We start from the raw sequence: 15114 nt of genomic DNA, 5'->3' as shown, positions 1-15114 counted from the left end.
ATTGAGTAAAAAAATAAAAAATAAAAAATAAAAACAGTTTTTTTTATTATTAATATTTTATTTATTTATTTAAGTCCTCTAAGGTTGAACGTGAGTTGAATTTAGTGGGCATAAATACTCATTTGTTCATTATCTTCTGCACACATATGCACATATTACACAAACACCAACAAACTTAGCGTATGCAAAACAATTAGCTACCGCGATTAGCATTAGCCCTGAATGAACTCGATGGTAAATGGTAAAACTTAAATAGCACTTTATCTTCATTAAATGTTGACTAAGCCTGACATATTCGCTTGTCTCGTTCAAACATATTGAGTTGACGAAACCGACAATGGCCATTCATGTAGCATACTAACAGCACAGAAAGGTTTTTCAAATCAGTTACTTTATGCTCCAGGATCCCGCACCGTCACCCTGGTGTTTTTCTTTGGTTTCATCCCATTGTAAATCCATAAACGTCATGAGTATTCACTATTGTAGCTTCGAACTTGATAATGCTACTAGCGAATGCTAACCTAGCCAATGGTATTGTGAAGTGAGTTCGTTTCTAAGGTCTGCTAGCGTCCGCGTTTGTAAACTTCCTTGCATCTATTGTGAAATGAATTTTGGCCAACTGAGTCAATTTGGCTCGGTTATTGTGGCATAAAACTGTAGTAATAGTCCTTGTGGTAACGTGCTGGATGGCTTAGCCTATTTGGAGGAGTGAAAAAACAAACAAACTTCGAGTCGCCGTATCGGGAGGAGTGAGTCTTGCTCTATGCTATAAGATACCTGTTGCTGACACACGTAGGGCCCCATCTTACGTATTTGGCTCCAATAAATTCCGTAGAACTCTTTTATTTGTTTAACGATTTTGTCGCAAATTGTTTGGTTACAAACAAAACATGTACAGATGCTAATTTTCCTCCCTATTCAGTCTAAAGAGAGCACAAACAAACCCTAAGAATTTAAGTGCCCTTGCGGAAACACAAAATATTGGTTCCAGCAATTTACAGGTGCCGCAAATATGTTTTTTTTTTATTATTAAAATAGCTTCAACTCATGCATTTTTGTGTCGACCGATTTTTATGGTTGACCCAACTGACTTGGTTACTTATTTTCCCCCAGCCCTAGTATTGTTTTATTATTTACTTAATAATATTATGTTTGTTTGGATATGTCCCAATGGTCAATACAAGATTAGGCTGACATATGTACGTCTCCTCTTTTTGTGTGTGTTCGTACCTGGAGGCCATCTTAAGTCACAGCAGTGTCCGTCTCTTAACTAGCTCCTAATGAATACTGCAGTGCATGCGCATGCACGACCTGTCCTTTTCCCTTCCCTGCCCCCTCAACTCTGAATTATTTATCTTGTCAAGACCTGTGTAGGCATGTATCACTTACCCACTGAGCAGATCATTGGTGGACGCACACAATTATACACGCATGTGGCCGTGTGCGTATTGTGACCTAAGTCTCTCGGGTTGTTTGTTAGTCCAACTATTTCCCTTCCATTCTTTTCTTGTCCTCCTTATGATGGTGTCCCAATGTGTGTGTGTTACACTTGGTGCGGCGTTACCCTGTGAGGGGCCCTGTTAGTGTGAGTATGGATGGAGGTGCTTGGCTGCCACTTAGGATTCGCTACTGCTGGCACCACACTGGTTCCTACCAGCTCTATCCAGGTGAGGAGACAGCTGGCGCTTGTTGAAGATATAGCACGCTGGAGCACAATGTTAACACAGTGACTGATTTGTTGGTTGATTTGTGTGCAATTTCCGGTATAGTTTTATAATTAAAATGTATTTTTAAATCAGTTTTAACTTGGTCAGATGCTAATACAGTATTTCTGTGAAATTGTATCAGACAAGGTTGACATTTAAGGACAAGGAATTTCAGTATCTGGAAAAAAAACAACCTTTCCCTTTCACATATTTTGATCTTAGATTGCAGTCTGTATGAATATGATGTGTTGCTCTATAGTTGAGCTGGTTTGGTTCAATGGCTGAAGGCTTCCAAAGAGACAAACTATAGAGGCCACACAAACCTGTGTACATATTCAACTGGCCTCTTTTGTTGTGACTTGATGTGCTTTGAGTCTTATTTCACAACTTCATGAGTGGTGTCCAGATCCATTTCGTGCGCGTTTGTGTGTGTTCAAACTAACACACCAACAGACATCTACGTAAATGCAAGCCAAAAACAAAACCACTTCTGTATTCCAAGGTTGTGACATTACAAAAGAGTTCGGATGATGATTACAGATAGCTGCGGATTGGAGTGGGAGTGAAATGAGCAGAAACAGGTTTATTGGATCAAGTGTGTTTGGGCGTATTGATGAAAATCTGTTGCTAATCTCAATGGTATGGTGATTAAATATTTTCCGCTTAACTAATTGCGCAACACAAAAGAGTGGTGAATTAGTTTAAAAAGTGTACATTGTCGTGAGTGAGTCAGTACTGAAAGAATCGTTCCTTTGATGAATCGTCACGGCAGTCTGACAGTGTTCGTCATGTGGTAACCGAAGTATGATGATTTCAACATTGTATTGTGTTTTTTTTTTTTTTTTTTTTTTTTTTTTTTTTTAATTTGGCTTCTTTATTAAATGCTGAAATTTATAGTGACATTTCTCAAGCTATCCAAATTCAGTTTGGCTTGCCTACCTTAAATTTTTACTGCTTGCTATTGGCTATTTCTCACTAAATTGCATTATTTATTGAATTATTCAGGTAGAGATTAATATTAATATCTCCCTGACAGTGTCACTTTCAATCAAAGCAAATCATTATTACCTTTGTAAAGGCAGTATCGTGGCTTGTTTTTAACCATTAATGAGCAAATAGTATAATGGAGTGTGGAAGATAATTCCATAACACCTTAAGGGTTTAATGTGTCTTTTGTTAACTGTTAAATAATATTCAGTGGTCTTGTGAATTGACTGATATGGATGGAAAAGTACTAAGAGGATAACCTTTAATTATTTAATGTATTTAATTGTGTATTTTCCGCGTCACTTCCAGATTCAATTGTTTGACTACATATCTCTAATCTCATTAAATTGACGGAGAACATTTCCACGAAATCCGAATAATCCCAGGAATTCTTCACAGTGACCGTTCAGCAATGAATGAACAGAATCACAACAGAGTAAATACAGTAATGTGAATGAAAAGGTTGACGTACGCAATTGCAGAAATCACACAGGAATCACTCGGGCTTTGTTTTGGGAGAGATTTGAATCTTCTTGTTCATTCAGTAGCTTTGCATCATCTCGCCACCTGACTAGCGATTCCCCAAAGCACTGCTTTTTTTGTACTGCACAGGCCATGTTCACTTTATGCAGCCTTCTATTTTTTCTGATCTCCTGATCTTGTTGTGTAAGTCTATTTTAACATTGGTGGTACACACCAATATTCTTAGGACAATTACATAACGATGCAAAAAAAAAAAAAATCATGCAGTTCAACGATTGCATGATTTTAGAATTTTTTTACCCCGAGTGTATAATGTTCAATCACTTGTCGCTGGTGTTACGTTCCACGCTCACCCGCGATAGGTGAATTTCCGCGAAGTAGCGCCGTTAATTTTTTTTGTATTCTTTTACGCATATGTTAAAATATTTTCTGGTATGACTGATATATAGGAGTGATAACCGCCGCTGTGGTCAAAACATTCCTAATTAAAATGAAGCTGCACTAATAAACTAACCACCAAAGGATGCTAGAACTGGATATTTGGATTCTTTTTTTACCAGATGTGCTGCTTTTTAATATCACGACATGACGACAACGATATTGTGGCAGTTTTAATATCACAATATTACTGTTATCGCTACATCCCTAGTGTCTGTGTGCGTTTTCTAGAACTGAACAGCGTGGAGCTGCAGGGCTGCAGCAGTGACAACAGTCTGAACAGTAATGCCAGCCTCCCCAGTGTGCAGAGTCACCGGCGCCACACTGAGAGACGAGTGGCCAGCTGGGCCGTGTGCTTCGAGAGGCTGCTGCAGGACCCCGTGGGAGTCCGATACTTCTCGGTAACGTGCGGTAGCTGCTCTTCTCCACCGTACATTTGCAGAGGCATGACTTGAACCTCTTGACTCTGCCATATAAGTGTTCCCTGGAAAGTGTTGGTGGAAAAACTGTTACTAATCACACTGGTGATGGTTTAAAAAAAAAAAAAAAAAAAAAAAGTACAATTCAGCTTTTGGCTCTTCAAAGTTTTACATTTATGTTCCACATTCTTATTTCACCATTCATGACCTTGCTTGTCAAGTGTTGTTTGATTTATAATCCACATTTTTTGTTATTGCAGGAATTCCTGAAGAAAGAGTTCAGTGAGGAGAATATTTTGTTCTGGCAAGCTTGCGAGTTCTTTAGCCACGTCCCTGAAAATGACAAAAAGCAGGTACAGCATACACTACATGTACTTTTTATTTCCATTCATTTGGTGAAAAATATTTTAGATGCTCCAACTTGCTCTCCCGTCTTGCTCCCAGTTGTCTCAGCGAGCCAGAGAAATCTACAACAGTTTCTTGTCCAGCAAAGCCACCACGCCGGTCAACATTGACAGTCAAGCTCAGCTCGCTGACGACATCCTCAATGCGCCCCGACCTGACATGTTCAAGGAGCAACAGTTACAGGTTGGCTGGACAACCAAAGTGCAAATGTAACAAGATAGCACTGAAAAGGAATGTTTGGACTAGCACTCAAAATTGAAAAAAAGAAATAAAAATACTATCTTGACAGTGTATTAATTGTAGAGTGGTGGCTGCTTATGTAACACAAGATAAGCAAGGCGTGTTGTGTAAAGGGAATCATTACTGAAAAGCTCTATTGATTTCATTTGAAATGTTACAAATATCAAGAGTCACAAGTCCAGAAGGTTATCTTAACACCGTCCTTCAAGTTTTGACTCATTTAACATTAACTCTAGATACTGTACCTCAATTGTGGCTTTCCAAAACACCCCTAAGCCCCTATTATCTGGTTGGTGATGGTGTAATTGAAATTTTTACAGCCACATGAAGAAGTCATTGAACCGCAAACAACTGTGGACAAGTACCGCTGGTTTCTGGTTTACCGCGAGCCTGATTTTCACGTATATCATAATGCCATCATAATACTTTCACTGCTTTGGTGAGATTAGTGCCTAGACTCGGGGCCATCATCAGCACTTAAGATTCTCGTTCGTGTCAATGGCTGAGTCCCGAGTAAACTCGAATCGCTTACTTATGGTACTTTCCCCCAAAATGCTTCATAGTCCAACATATGAAATATCCAATTTGATCAAAATATTAAATGGTAAATAATGGTAGAGTTGTAAAATATGAAATGGTAAATGAAGTGCACATTTAAAAGCGCTTTATCTTCATACGTTTACTAAGCCATATTGACTTATCTCATTTAAACATAGTGAGTTGTCAAAGCCTACATTGACCGGTGACTCTGCCTACCAACTCCCACGGAAATAACTTAAATAAACTTACTTTAAGCATCAGGCATCCCGTGCCGTGTTCCCTGGCCGATGGGAGATCCAAGGATTTTGTTTTGTCCCACTTTAAATCCATCTGCGCCATGCTAGCTTTTTGTAGCTTCGTCCTCATGAATGCTAAGATCGCTAATGCTATGCTACTAGCTTTGCCCTTGCTAAAGCTAAGCTTGCTAACGCTATGCTAGTAGCTTTGTCCTTGCTAATGCTATCCTCGCTAATGTTATGCTAGTAGCTTTGTCATCACTAATGCTAAGCTCGCTAATGCTATGCTAGTAGCTTTGTCCTCGCTAATGTTAAGCTCGCTAACGCTATGCTCGTAGCTTTGTCGTTGCTAATGCTACGCTCACTAATGTTATGCTAGTAGCTTTGTCCTTGCTAATGCTAAGCTCGCTAATGCTATGCTAGTAGCTTTGTCCTTGCTAATGCTACGCTCGCTAATGTTATGCTAGTAGCTTTGTCCTTGCTAATGTTAAGCTCGCTAATGCTATGCTAGTAGCTTTGTCCTCGCTAATGTTAAGCTTGCTAATGATATATGCTAGTAGCTTTGTCCTTGCTAATGCTACGCTCGCTAATGCTATGCTAGTAGCTTTGTCCTTGCTAATGCTACGCTCGCTAATGTTATGCTAGTAGCTTTGTCCTCGTTAATGCTAAGCTCGCTAATGCTATGCTAGTAGCTTTGTCCTCGCTAATGCTAAGCTATTTCATCTAAGCTAAGGAGGTGTGAGTGGTGGCCAGCATCCACTTTTGCAAAGTCCCTACCGTAGACGTTAAAGCAGCCAATTATTCTGTATGACAGTATCACACACAAACTACTTCTGGGTTACGTGTCGTTCGTCGCTTCCACGCATGTGCAAATCCCACCTAAAGGGAGACAGGCGATTCCATTCACATGTTCCTCTATGACAATATGCATTATGACTCAAGGGGGAAAATTATGAATCAGCATTTCACTTAATTTAAGTTACCGCCGATTCATGCTCAGCCCTAGCTGCTGTATATAGTTTTAGTCTATTCCCCTCTCTAATCACACAAATTTTCTTAACCCTTTGTGTTTTCAGTTTTGATGACAATTCTCTATTTGCTTCTTCCATTTTTAGATTTTCAACCTGATGAAGTTTGATAGCTACACACGTTTCCTCAAGTCTCTGCTCTACCAAGCGTGCATGTTAGCAGAGGTGGAGGGCCGACCCCTACCCGACCCTTACCACGTCCCCAGCAGCCCCACCTCCAAACACAGCACCACGGGCTCGGACCGCTCCAACCTGTCCACGCCCAAGAAGGTAAGCAAAAACACATGTGGCGCTGGCCTCCACTCTGCGGCTGTCTGCCCATTTCCTTTCTTCCTGTTTGGGTCCTACAGGAGGACAAAAGGAGCAAGTCAGGCCGCTCCTTGAATGATGACAGCCGGGATGATTCAGGAGACAGGAAGAAGGGAATGTTCTTTTCCTGGTCCCGCAACAGGAGCTTTGGCAAAGGCCCAAAGAAGCGAGAACTGACTGACTTTAATTACAGTCAGTACATCTTCATACTACTATTTGCTATAATATTCCATCACAGCAACACATTTCCAAGCTTTTTGGCAGTTCTTTCTATTACAATATATTTCATTATGCAAATATGTCTGGAATCCTTTTTTTTGACCACCATCTTTCTTGAATTTGGTGAATACATTTTCAGATTTCTCTGGTAGCAATGGTCGGCGTGATTCCCAAGGTTCGCTGTCCTCAGGCGCCAGTCTGGAGCTTGGGACATCTGCTTCTGGGAAGAATGAGGTGAGTCTGGAAAGACTGAAAAACATATCCATCCATCCATCCATCCATTTTCTTGACCGCTTATTCCTCACAAGGGTCGCGGGGGCTGCTGGCGCCTATCTCAGCTGGCTCTGGGCAGTAGGCGGGGGACACCCTGGACTGGTTGCCAACCAATACTGAAAAACATATATATTATATTTAGTGACAGGAACTTTTATGAGAAAAATTTAACTTTATCCCCTCATTGTTCATGTTTGATACCCGCATGTTGTACCAAGCCTCCTCTCTTGTCTGTTGTTTCTTCAGGGAGATGTTTCCCGTGTGGCGGTATCAGAGCGTGGAGGAGGCAGCGCCTCCCTGAGGCAGTGTAACATAAACTTGCCAGATGGCTCTTGTTGCTCCGTGCCGCTGAGGGCTGGCGTTTCCATCAGGGATTTGTTGCTGGGGCTTTGTGAGAAGCTCTGCATCAACCTGGCAGCTATCGACCTCTTCCTGGTCGGAGGGGAGAAGGTACGACACAAATGGATGTGGTGGATCCAAAAGTATTAGAAGTCAAGTAAATGTTTTTGTCCAAAATTGTTATGTGTGGTTGTCAATAGAAAAGCAAAAACTGCAATGTTAAAGTTTGGAAGTTTCATTAGTAGGGATGTAACGATAACAGCAATATCGTGATATTGCGATATTAAAACGTACACAATATCGTCGCTGTCATGCCATGATATTAGAAGCAGCACATCTTTTTAAAAAGTCAAGTTGATTTCCATTTGTGCAGTTCTAGCACCCTTTGGTGAGTAGTTTTTTAGTGTAGTTTAATTTTCATACAGCATGTTTTGGCCCTTCTATGTTTAAAATCCACGCTAATCATCAGATGAAGGGAATTGTAATATGCTTGTGAAGCGAGTCAATATGTGGAGGAACTCAATATGTGCATTAGAAAGTAAGTGCCTCAATATTAAGTGTTATTAGAGATTGTGGGTTGTTTATTATGCATTACTGTCTATATGGTGTTTTTTTTCAGTATGAGCTCATTTTTTTTTACAATATTGTGACCTTTTTTGTATCGCATACACAATATCGGGATAATTATTGTATCGTGACCTTCATATTGTGATAATATCATATCGTGTTCTTTGGATATCATTACATCTCTAGTCATTAGTTAATATTAACACTCTAGTTTTAATGAAAACAACTTGTTTTGAATGTTAAAAAAAAAGTACAACACTAGATGATGTAATATTTTAACATTGCACACTAGTGTAAAATCAACACTGACCAGTTTGTGATTAGTGTTAAATTTCAACTACCCTGAGTTTTGTTTTAACTCCATCTCAGTGTAAAAAAATAATACTTTAAAATATATTGATTTGACTATATTTAGTGTGGACACTTAATTTGAACTCTGTAGGTGTTGAATTAACACTGCCGATTTTGCTGTGGATGCACTGATGATAAAAATGCTTTTTAATCCGCTCATGTGACCAGAGTGCAGCATATTTTCAAACCTTTCTGGTGCTGGTCAGCCTCCAGCTTCAAAACAGTCATTCCCATTTGAAATGCCGTACCAGAAACAGAACCATAAGGTCAGGGTGAAGTTGAAGTTGCTCCCTGCCCATCTTTTGTAACAATGATAATTAAAAAGCTTAGAAATAGTCTTTATTTTTAAACAGTCTTCATGGCGTGACCAAAGCATTTTAAAACTTTGATTCCCCCCCAGCCACTTGTTTTGGATCAAGACTGTATGACGTTGTGTTCTCGAGACCTCAGACTTGAAAAGCGCACTCTGTTCAGGTCAGATACATTCAGTCCTTTGATTATAACTTGTAGCATCTTGATGTAACCTTTCAAATCTTTTAAGTTTGTATGTCCTCTTTTCCCAGGTTAGATTTGGTCCCTATTAACCGCTCAGTGGGCCTAAAAGCAAAGCCCACCAAGCCAGTGACTGAGGTTCTCAGGCCGGTGGTGGCCAAATATGGTCTGCACCTCTCCGATTTGGTGGCACGCATTGTAAGTCCAAATCTTCAAGGTTGCAAATTTGCACTATGTTGTATCATCTGAATTCCATTTGTGTATTTGAAGAGTGGCGAATCTGAGCCCTTAGATCTCGGTCTTCCCATATCCAATCTGGACGGGCTGAGAGTGGTGTTGGATTCGGCAGATCACATGCCAGGAAAAGGTAATGAAAAAGTTCCACGTTGACTTTGTGTTGACAGAATACAGTACATTTGAAATCAAGTTTACTGCACCTTCCCTTCACTTTCTGTACCGCAGCGCCGTCGAAAAGTCACGTCGGGGCTTCTGCGAGCAGAAACCAATCAACAAGCGTAAGATGCCTTCCGGCTTTTATATGATCTCCTGACTCTGGAATGTTTGATAACCCACTGAATGTCTCCTCTTCCTGATGATGACATCACGCTACTAAGTGTCGATCCCGCTGTCCTCAGTGACCCATGTCTGTTTGCAATGTATTATAATTGTGTATGACGCGTGTCTATGGCAGCATCCGGCCCGTATGTGTGTGTGTGTGTGTCTGTTTTTTATGTTGGGCAGTGACACTCTCAAGGTCCTCTCTTGTTCTATTTTTGTGGTCTGATGCATCGGCAACTTTTCCATCTGCTTTGTTATTTCTTTCTCTGACCAAGCCATGCCTCTGTTGGCTTTTGACAGCTTCACAAAGAGAATTAGTTGGTGGTGGGAGCACTGTAGCGCTAGATTGTAGATGCTTTTGTCGACTTGATGTCAATGTGCAGTGGTTTATTTGTTTGGCTATTTTTGGTTGATTTGCTTCTGTAGTGTGGCTCTAGTTGAGTTGGTAGATGTGGTGGTGTGGGTCACAGTGTTGGTGGTGCATTGTACACAGGGTTCATATCTGTGGTATCCATTGTATACTGTAGATTAAAAAAAAACATTGAGCAGCATTCCCCAACCACTGGGCCATGGATCATTTCATACCAGACCTTAATTTGACTCTTTTTGTTCGGATAAATGAAAGCCACAAGCTACAACATGTTATGACAATTTAAAAAAAAATAAACATAACAATGTGGAGATTTTTTGACAAAATATTCTGAACACTTTAGTAATACTGGCAAAAATAAGCCTGCATTTAAAGTAGAACACCCGGTCAGACTAAATTCATAGTGTTGAATAAATTTGTGAGACCACCTGTCATAAACAAATTGAGACCATCAAGCAAGCACTAATTATTTTGATATGGATTGGATACCTTCATTTTCAAGGCGCTGTGAACATATTACCATTTTGAATAGGAATGAGGGAATTCAAGCTTTCAAACTGAATTCACCTTTTTATAAGTACTTTTTTCCCACTAGTCTTAATGAATTAATCAAGTACGGCATAGCATTTAACCACTAAAATTATTTTTGCTTGTCACCAATGCAAGCAAATACATTTTTCTAGCACTGTATGTATATAAATTGCACTGAGCCCTAAGGTGACTTGAAACAAAAGAAAGACCTTCACATTTTTTTTTTTTTGTGCGTGATCGCAACTTTTTTTTTTTTTTTTTCTTCCATGTCAGCTTAGGGGCTCGGTACATTTGACTTTCACTGATTTTGCAATATGAGACTTGTACCTCTCAGTCATTTTCTGGTCTGGTCCATGAAAACAAAAGGTTGGAGGCCGCTGCTTTACAATGTATTTGGCACACTTTTAAACTGATTTTATTTATTATATTTTATGTTTTTATACTTGCATTTAGTGATAATATTGTATAAGTATGATATATCGTGTTTTTCGGACCATTGGGTGCACCATATTAGGCACAATTTAGACGTGATTTGCTTTGAGCGGAGGACAGGATCCTCCGGCAGATGAAAAAAAAATGTTTGAACATCTCTAGTCAATCAGGTGACTGGTGAGTGTTTGTGGTATTACTTTGGCTAATGCTAAATGCTATCTTGGTTGATTGACAGTTCAACAGCTGTATACAAGCAATGCACTCACTATTATCGAACCTTTTTTGCTTGTTCCCAGCAGCTATTGGAAGTTGGCATTTACCCAGCTAGTGGCGGTCTGGTCTTGCATTGTAACATTTGAAATATGTCGCTAGAGAAGCTCGTCTTTGGTTGGATCTACTTTAACAGGTAGCATTAGGCTAGGAGCACTTCATTTCAGGAAGTAGTCCTGATTCCGGTATGACGAATACGTTAGACGCCTACTAGCGATTATATACGAATGAGAACGCAAACATAATAGAAAAGAATTTTAATTGAAGACAACATCCACCCATACATAAGGTGCGCGGCCAGTTAAAAAAAATAAAAAATGAAACGATTTTAAGTGTGCCTTATGGTCCGAAAAACATGGTACATTTTTTTCCAACTTTTTTCTTCGCTGACCGACTGGGAGAAATCAAGCACTTCTATGCCTCATAATGAAGGTCCAAGTTAGCAATAAGTGCTAACTCGTTATTATTAATGAACGCCATTGGCTATTAATCCCATCAAACTCACAAGTGTACCATCAAGATTCATTTTAATAGCCCTTCTTCACAAAAGTCGCCCCACCCACGCGCCCTGAAAATGCTGTCACGCCCGTCTCCATCAGTAGCTCTCGTCCTGCTGTACGTTGACACCTCTGCGCTCGCTCTCCTTGTGGCTCCCAGGGGGAGGACAGGCAGTCAAGGAAAGCCGCTTCCACCCACCCCCATGGGGAAAACGGCAAGGCCGGGAGCCAGCCCTTACCCAACCACTCTGTCTCTCTTCATAAGGCTGCGGAGAAACGAAAGCAGAAAAAGATTAATATAGACGAAGCTGAAGGTAAAGTTACAAAGAACTCCTTCTTCTTTTTTTCTTTCTTTCTTTCTTCAATTCTTGTTTCTGAAACTGCGTTGCTGTAATGACACTAACTCGCTAGCATGTAGATAGCTAGCTATATGTAGCACACTAAATGTAGCTTTGACTTGCCAAACTGACTCCCTCCGCTTGCATGCCACCTCAACCCCAACACCGAGCGCCGTTTTCACCCGCCGTTCGGGAGGTTTATTCACGTATGTGTGTGCACAGAGTTCTTCGACCTCATATCCAAAGCTCAGAGCAACCGAGCTGACGACCAGCGAGGCCTGCTGAACAAAAGCGACCTGCAGCTCCCAGACTTCCTGCGCCTGTCGCCGTCGGCGACCGGCCAAGCCGCACCTCCTCCCACTGAGCCCGCTTGCTCCACCCCTCACTCCCGTAACCCCGGCAACGGCGGCGCTCGCCCGGGGAACAAGGCCAGCCACGACAGGGCAAGCGGCAGCCATTTTCTCAACGCTCATCATCAGTCTCAAAGTTTGGACTCCGCGTTGGGCTCTGACGTCGGCGGATGGGGCAACGCCCGACCGCCTTCTTCAATCTCTCCCATACACCCATCCAAGGAGGCGCAGTGTGGTGCGTTCAAGGACACTGGCAGGGCGTCGGTCCAGATGCTGGAAGAGGACGCCCTGTCGGACCTGACGCTAGTGGGCGAGGGGGACATCAATAGCGCCAGCCTCAACTACGTCACCCCCTCCAGCCTGCCGTCTAAGCCCCGCCCCCAAGCCCAACAGCAGGACGTTCGGCCTAGCTCAGGTACATCCCCCGTTTGACCTTTCACCTCTCCCTTCAGCCAACTGCGAGTGTTTGACGTGCCCTCTCGCCCCCTTCTCAGCTGAGGCTGAATGCATCCACGTCTCCTCCCTTCTTATTGTCAATAAAAACACTCCATGTGGTACAGAAGCATTACGTTCCGGTTTAATTAGCTTACGCTACAATTGTTGTATTGTAATAGTTGGTTGGACACAGGACAGGAAGATGAAGCGAGGATAAATGGATGCATTATGAAAGGTCACAATTTGCCCTTGGAATTTCCCTGTGTGGTTTGCGTCTCTGTGACGTTTTCAGCAGGCTTGCTGTGGATTTTCATTTTTCTTTCCCAGAGATGTAATAGTGAAGGTGAGTGCAAGGATGACTTGTGCCAGCTCCTTTCACTAAAAGATAATGATGCACTTTAGCCCATTACGAACAAGATGACACATTCGTACACACAATCACTCGTTTACCAAGTATATTCACGCTAAAAGAATGGAAATTAAGTTATACGATATGGTTGGTGTGAGTGTAGTATTTACATTTGACCATCCAAATGCAGATTTCCTGCTTATAGTAGCATGAAAGAACACATTTGTTCCAACTCGAGTACAATATATTCTGTGTTTTCACAATTCTCACCTCAAACGCAGACCACAGTCATTGTGCACGCTGGCACTGCTCGCAGACCAAAAAGACCCAGCAAGTTTTGCACCAATCTTTCAATCTTTTGTCTTCTTTGCACAACATCACAAAGCTGTTTTGTTATTCTTGGAAAATTTTCACAGGGTAGCTGCCTGAAGTGACTCGAATTGTGTAGGTAGGTTCACAAGTATTTGGAATGGGACACAGTTTCTGTCATTTTGACTTTATACTTTGCCACATTTGATTTTAAAGTGGAAGTCAACTTTAAAGATTTCTTGACAATAATATGTTATATGTGACCTCACTAATCTAAACATGATATTTTAATTAATATTTGTGGAATATGACTTATGAAGCAAAATCCAGCCACTTTTATCCATCTCAGGGGGCGGCCATTTTGCCACTTGCTGTCGACTGAAAATGACATCACAGTTACTCAAGGCTCAGGCAGTGATCAATCACAGCTCACCTGTTTTCTGAATCTGAACTGTGATTGGTTGAGCAATACTGATGCCATCTTCAGTCGACAGCAAATGGCAAAATGGCCGCTCCACGAGATGGATAAAACTGCTGTATTTTGCTGCTTAACTGATATTCCACTAACTCAATATTAACCAGAATGCTATATTTAGACTAGTGGGTCTGCATAGAACATTATTGTCAAAAAAAAAAAGTTTTTGGGTTGACTTCCCTTTTAAGTACTTTAAAAACGCAAAATTCACAAAAGCTCAAACTCACATAGAGTATTTCTCGACTTACATTATTATGGCTAAACATTCTACCTATAATATATTGTTACTGTCAGTAAAACAAAAAGTGTTAATTTGTACATAGGCAAACTAGTGAAATCCCCCAAACAGAATGTTGCTATTGTTCAACTGCAACTGTTTCTTCAGCTATGTCACAATATACATCCATCTTTATCTGCTCTCTTTCCAATTGTCTGTAAATAGATACAATAAATGTTAAGAGCTTCAAGTCTCTCTTTGTCTTACTAAACAGCCTCTAGTTGTTTTCTCTGTCCTTCGACATGCCACATGTCAAAGCAGCTATCCTACGGGGATGCTGCACTACATCATCAAATTTCATGTTTAGTGCAGAGATGACAATATGGCTACTTTCACACAGACAAAGTTGGTCGTGACTGAATTGACTGCATGGCAGGATGATCTAAACAGTCTTCTGGGATTATGTGTACAAACTTGTTAAACATCAGTACACTATACAGGTGCATCACAATACATTGAACATGGTAGATAACTTTTTTTTTTTAAAGATTTATGATAAAAAAAAATTAAAAAAAAGAAAGAAACGTTTTTGCCATTAAATTGGCAGCCTGACATTAAAAACAGGTTAACCCTCCTGTTGTCAGAAATTCTATCACATTTGACCCAATGGGTGAATGGGGTCAAATTGACCCCAATGACATTAGGAGGGTTAAGAAAAGTAATGTAGTTTAAAAATAAATAAATAAATAAATAAATAACCATTCTTTTCAGACGTTTCATTTCCAGTGGTTGTGTTACCAAAAGAAAAGAAAAAAAAACACACACACACACACACAAAACAACCTGGTGTTTTTTAACTAAGGTATTGTGATACAATAGTAGTAAGTACATGTCCTTTTATTAATCCATTTTCAAATTGAAATTTGAACTACTAAAATAACTTTTCTGATA

At 40.6% G+C, this 15114-nt stretch overlaps 1 protein-coding gene and 1 long non-coding RNA gene across 4 annotated transcripts in view; one reads left to right on the top strand and one right to left on the bottom strand.

Moving 5' to 3' along the window:
* rgs12b (regulator of G protein signaling 12b) overlaps positions 1-14413 on the top strand; it is a 59686-nt gene extending 45273 nt beyond the window's left edge. For 2 of the 3 annotated variants that reach the window (XM_077524593.1, XM_077524594.1), the window contains exons 7-19: positions 3846-4015; positions 4294-4386; positions 4478-4621; positions 6570-6752; positions 6833-6983; positions 7150-7244; positions 7530-7733; positions 8941-9014; positions 9104-9230; positions 9303-9399; positions 9495-9547; positions 11851-12004; positions 12251-14413. In XM_077524593.1, coding sequence (XP_077380719.1) covers positions 3846-4015; positions 4294-4386; positions 4478-4621; positions 6570-6752; positions 6833-6983; positions 7150-7244; positions 7530-7733; positions 8941-9014; positions 9104-9230; positions 9303-9399; positions 9495-9547; positions 11851-12004; positions 12251-12810 — 2105 coding nt within the window. In that variant the 3' untranslated portion in view covers positions 12811-14413. The remainder of the gene's footprint in view (positions 1-3845; positions 4016-4293; positions 4387-4477; positions 4622-6569; positions 6753-6832; positions 6984-7149; positions 7245-7529; positions 7734-8940; positions 9015-9103; positions 9231-9302; positions 9400-9494; positions 9548-11850; positions 12005-12250) is intronic. The other variant, XM_077524595.1, reaches the window with a different exon arrangement.
* Positions 11704-12455, bottom strand: LOC144020794 (uncharacterized). Its single transcript, XR_013283971.1, has 2 exons — positions 12152-12455; positions 11704-11956 (listed from the first exon to the last, which is right to left on the bottom strand). It is a non-coding gene; the product is annotated as an uncharacterized LOC144020794 (long non-coding RNA).
* Positions 14414-15114: the final 701 nt, after the last annotated feature.

This window comes from Festucalex cinctus, chromosome 6 (genome assembly GCF_051991245.1).
Source record: "Festucalex cinctus isolate MCC-2025b chromosome 6, RoL_Fcin_1.0, whole genome shotgun sequence".
Lineage (NCBI taxonomy): Eukaryota > Metazoa > Chordata > Actinopteri > Syngnathiformes > Syngnathidae > Festucalex > Festucalex cinctus.
The sequence above is the reverse complement of the archived record's forward strand: the minus strand, read 5'-3'. Positions and strand labels throughout refer to the sequence as shown.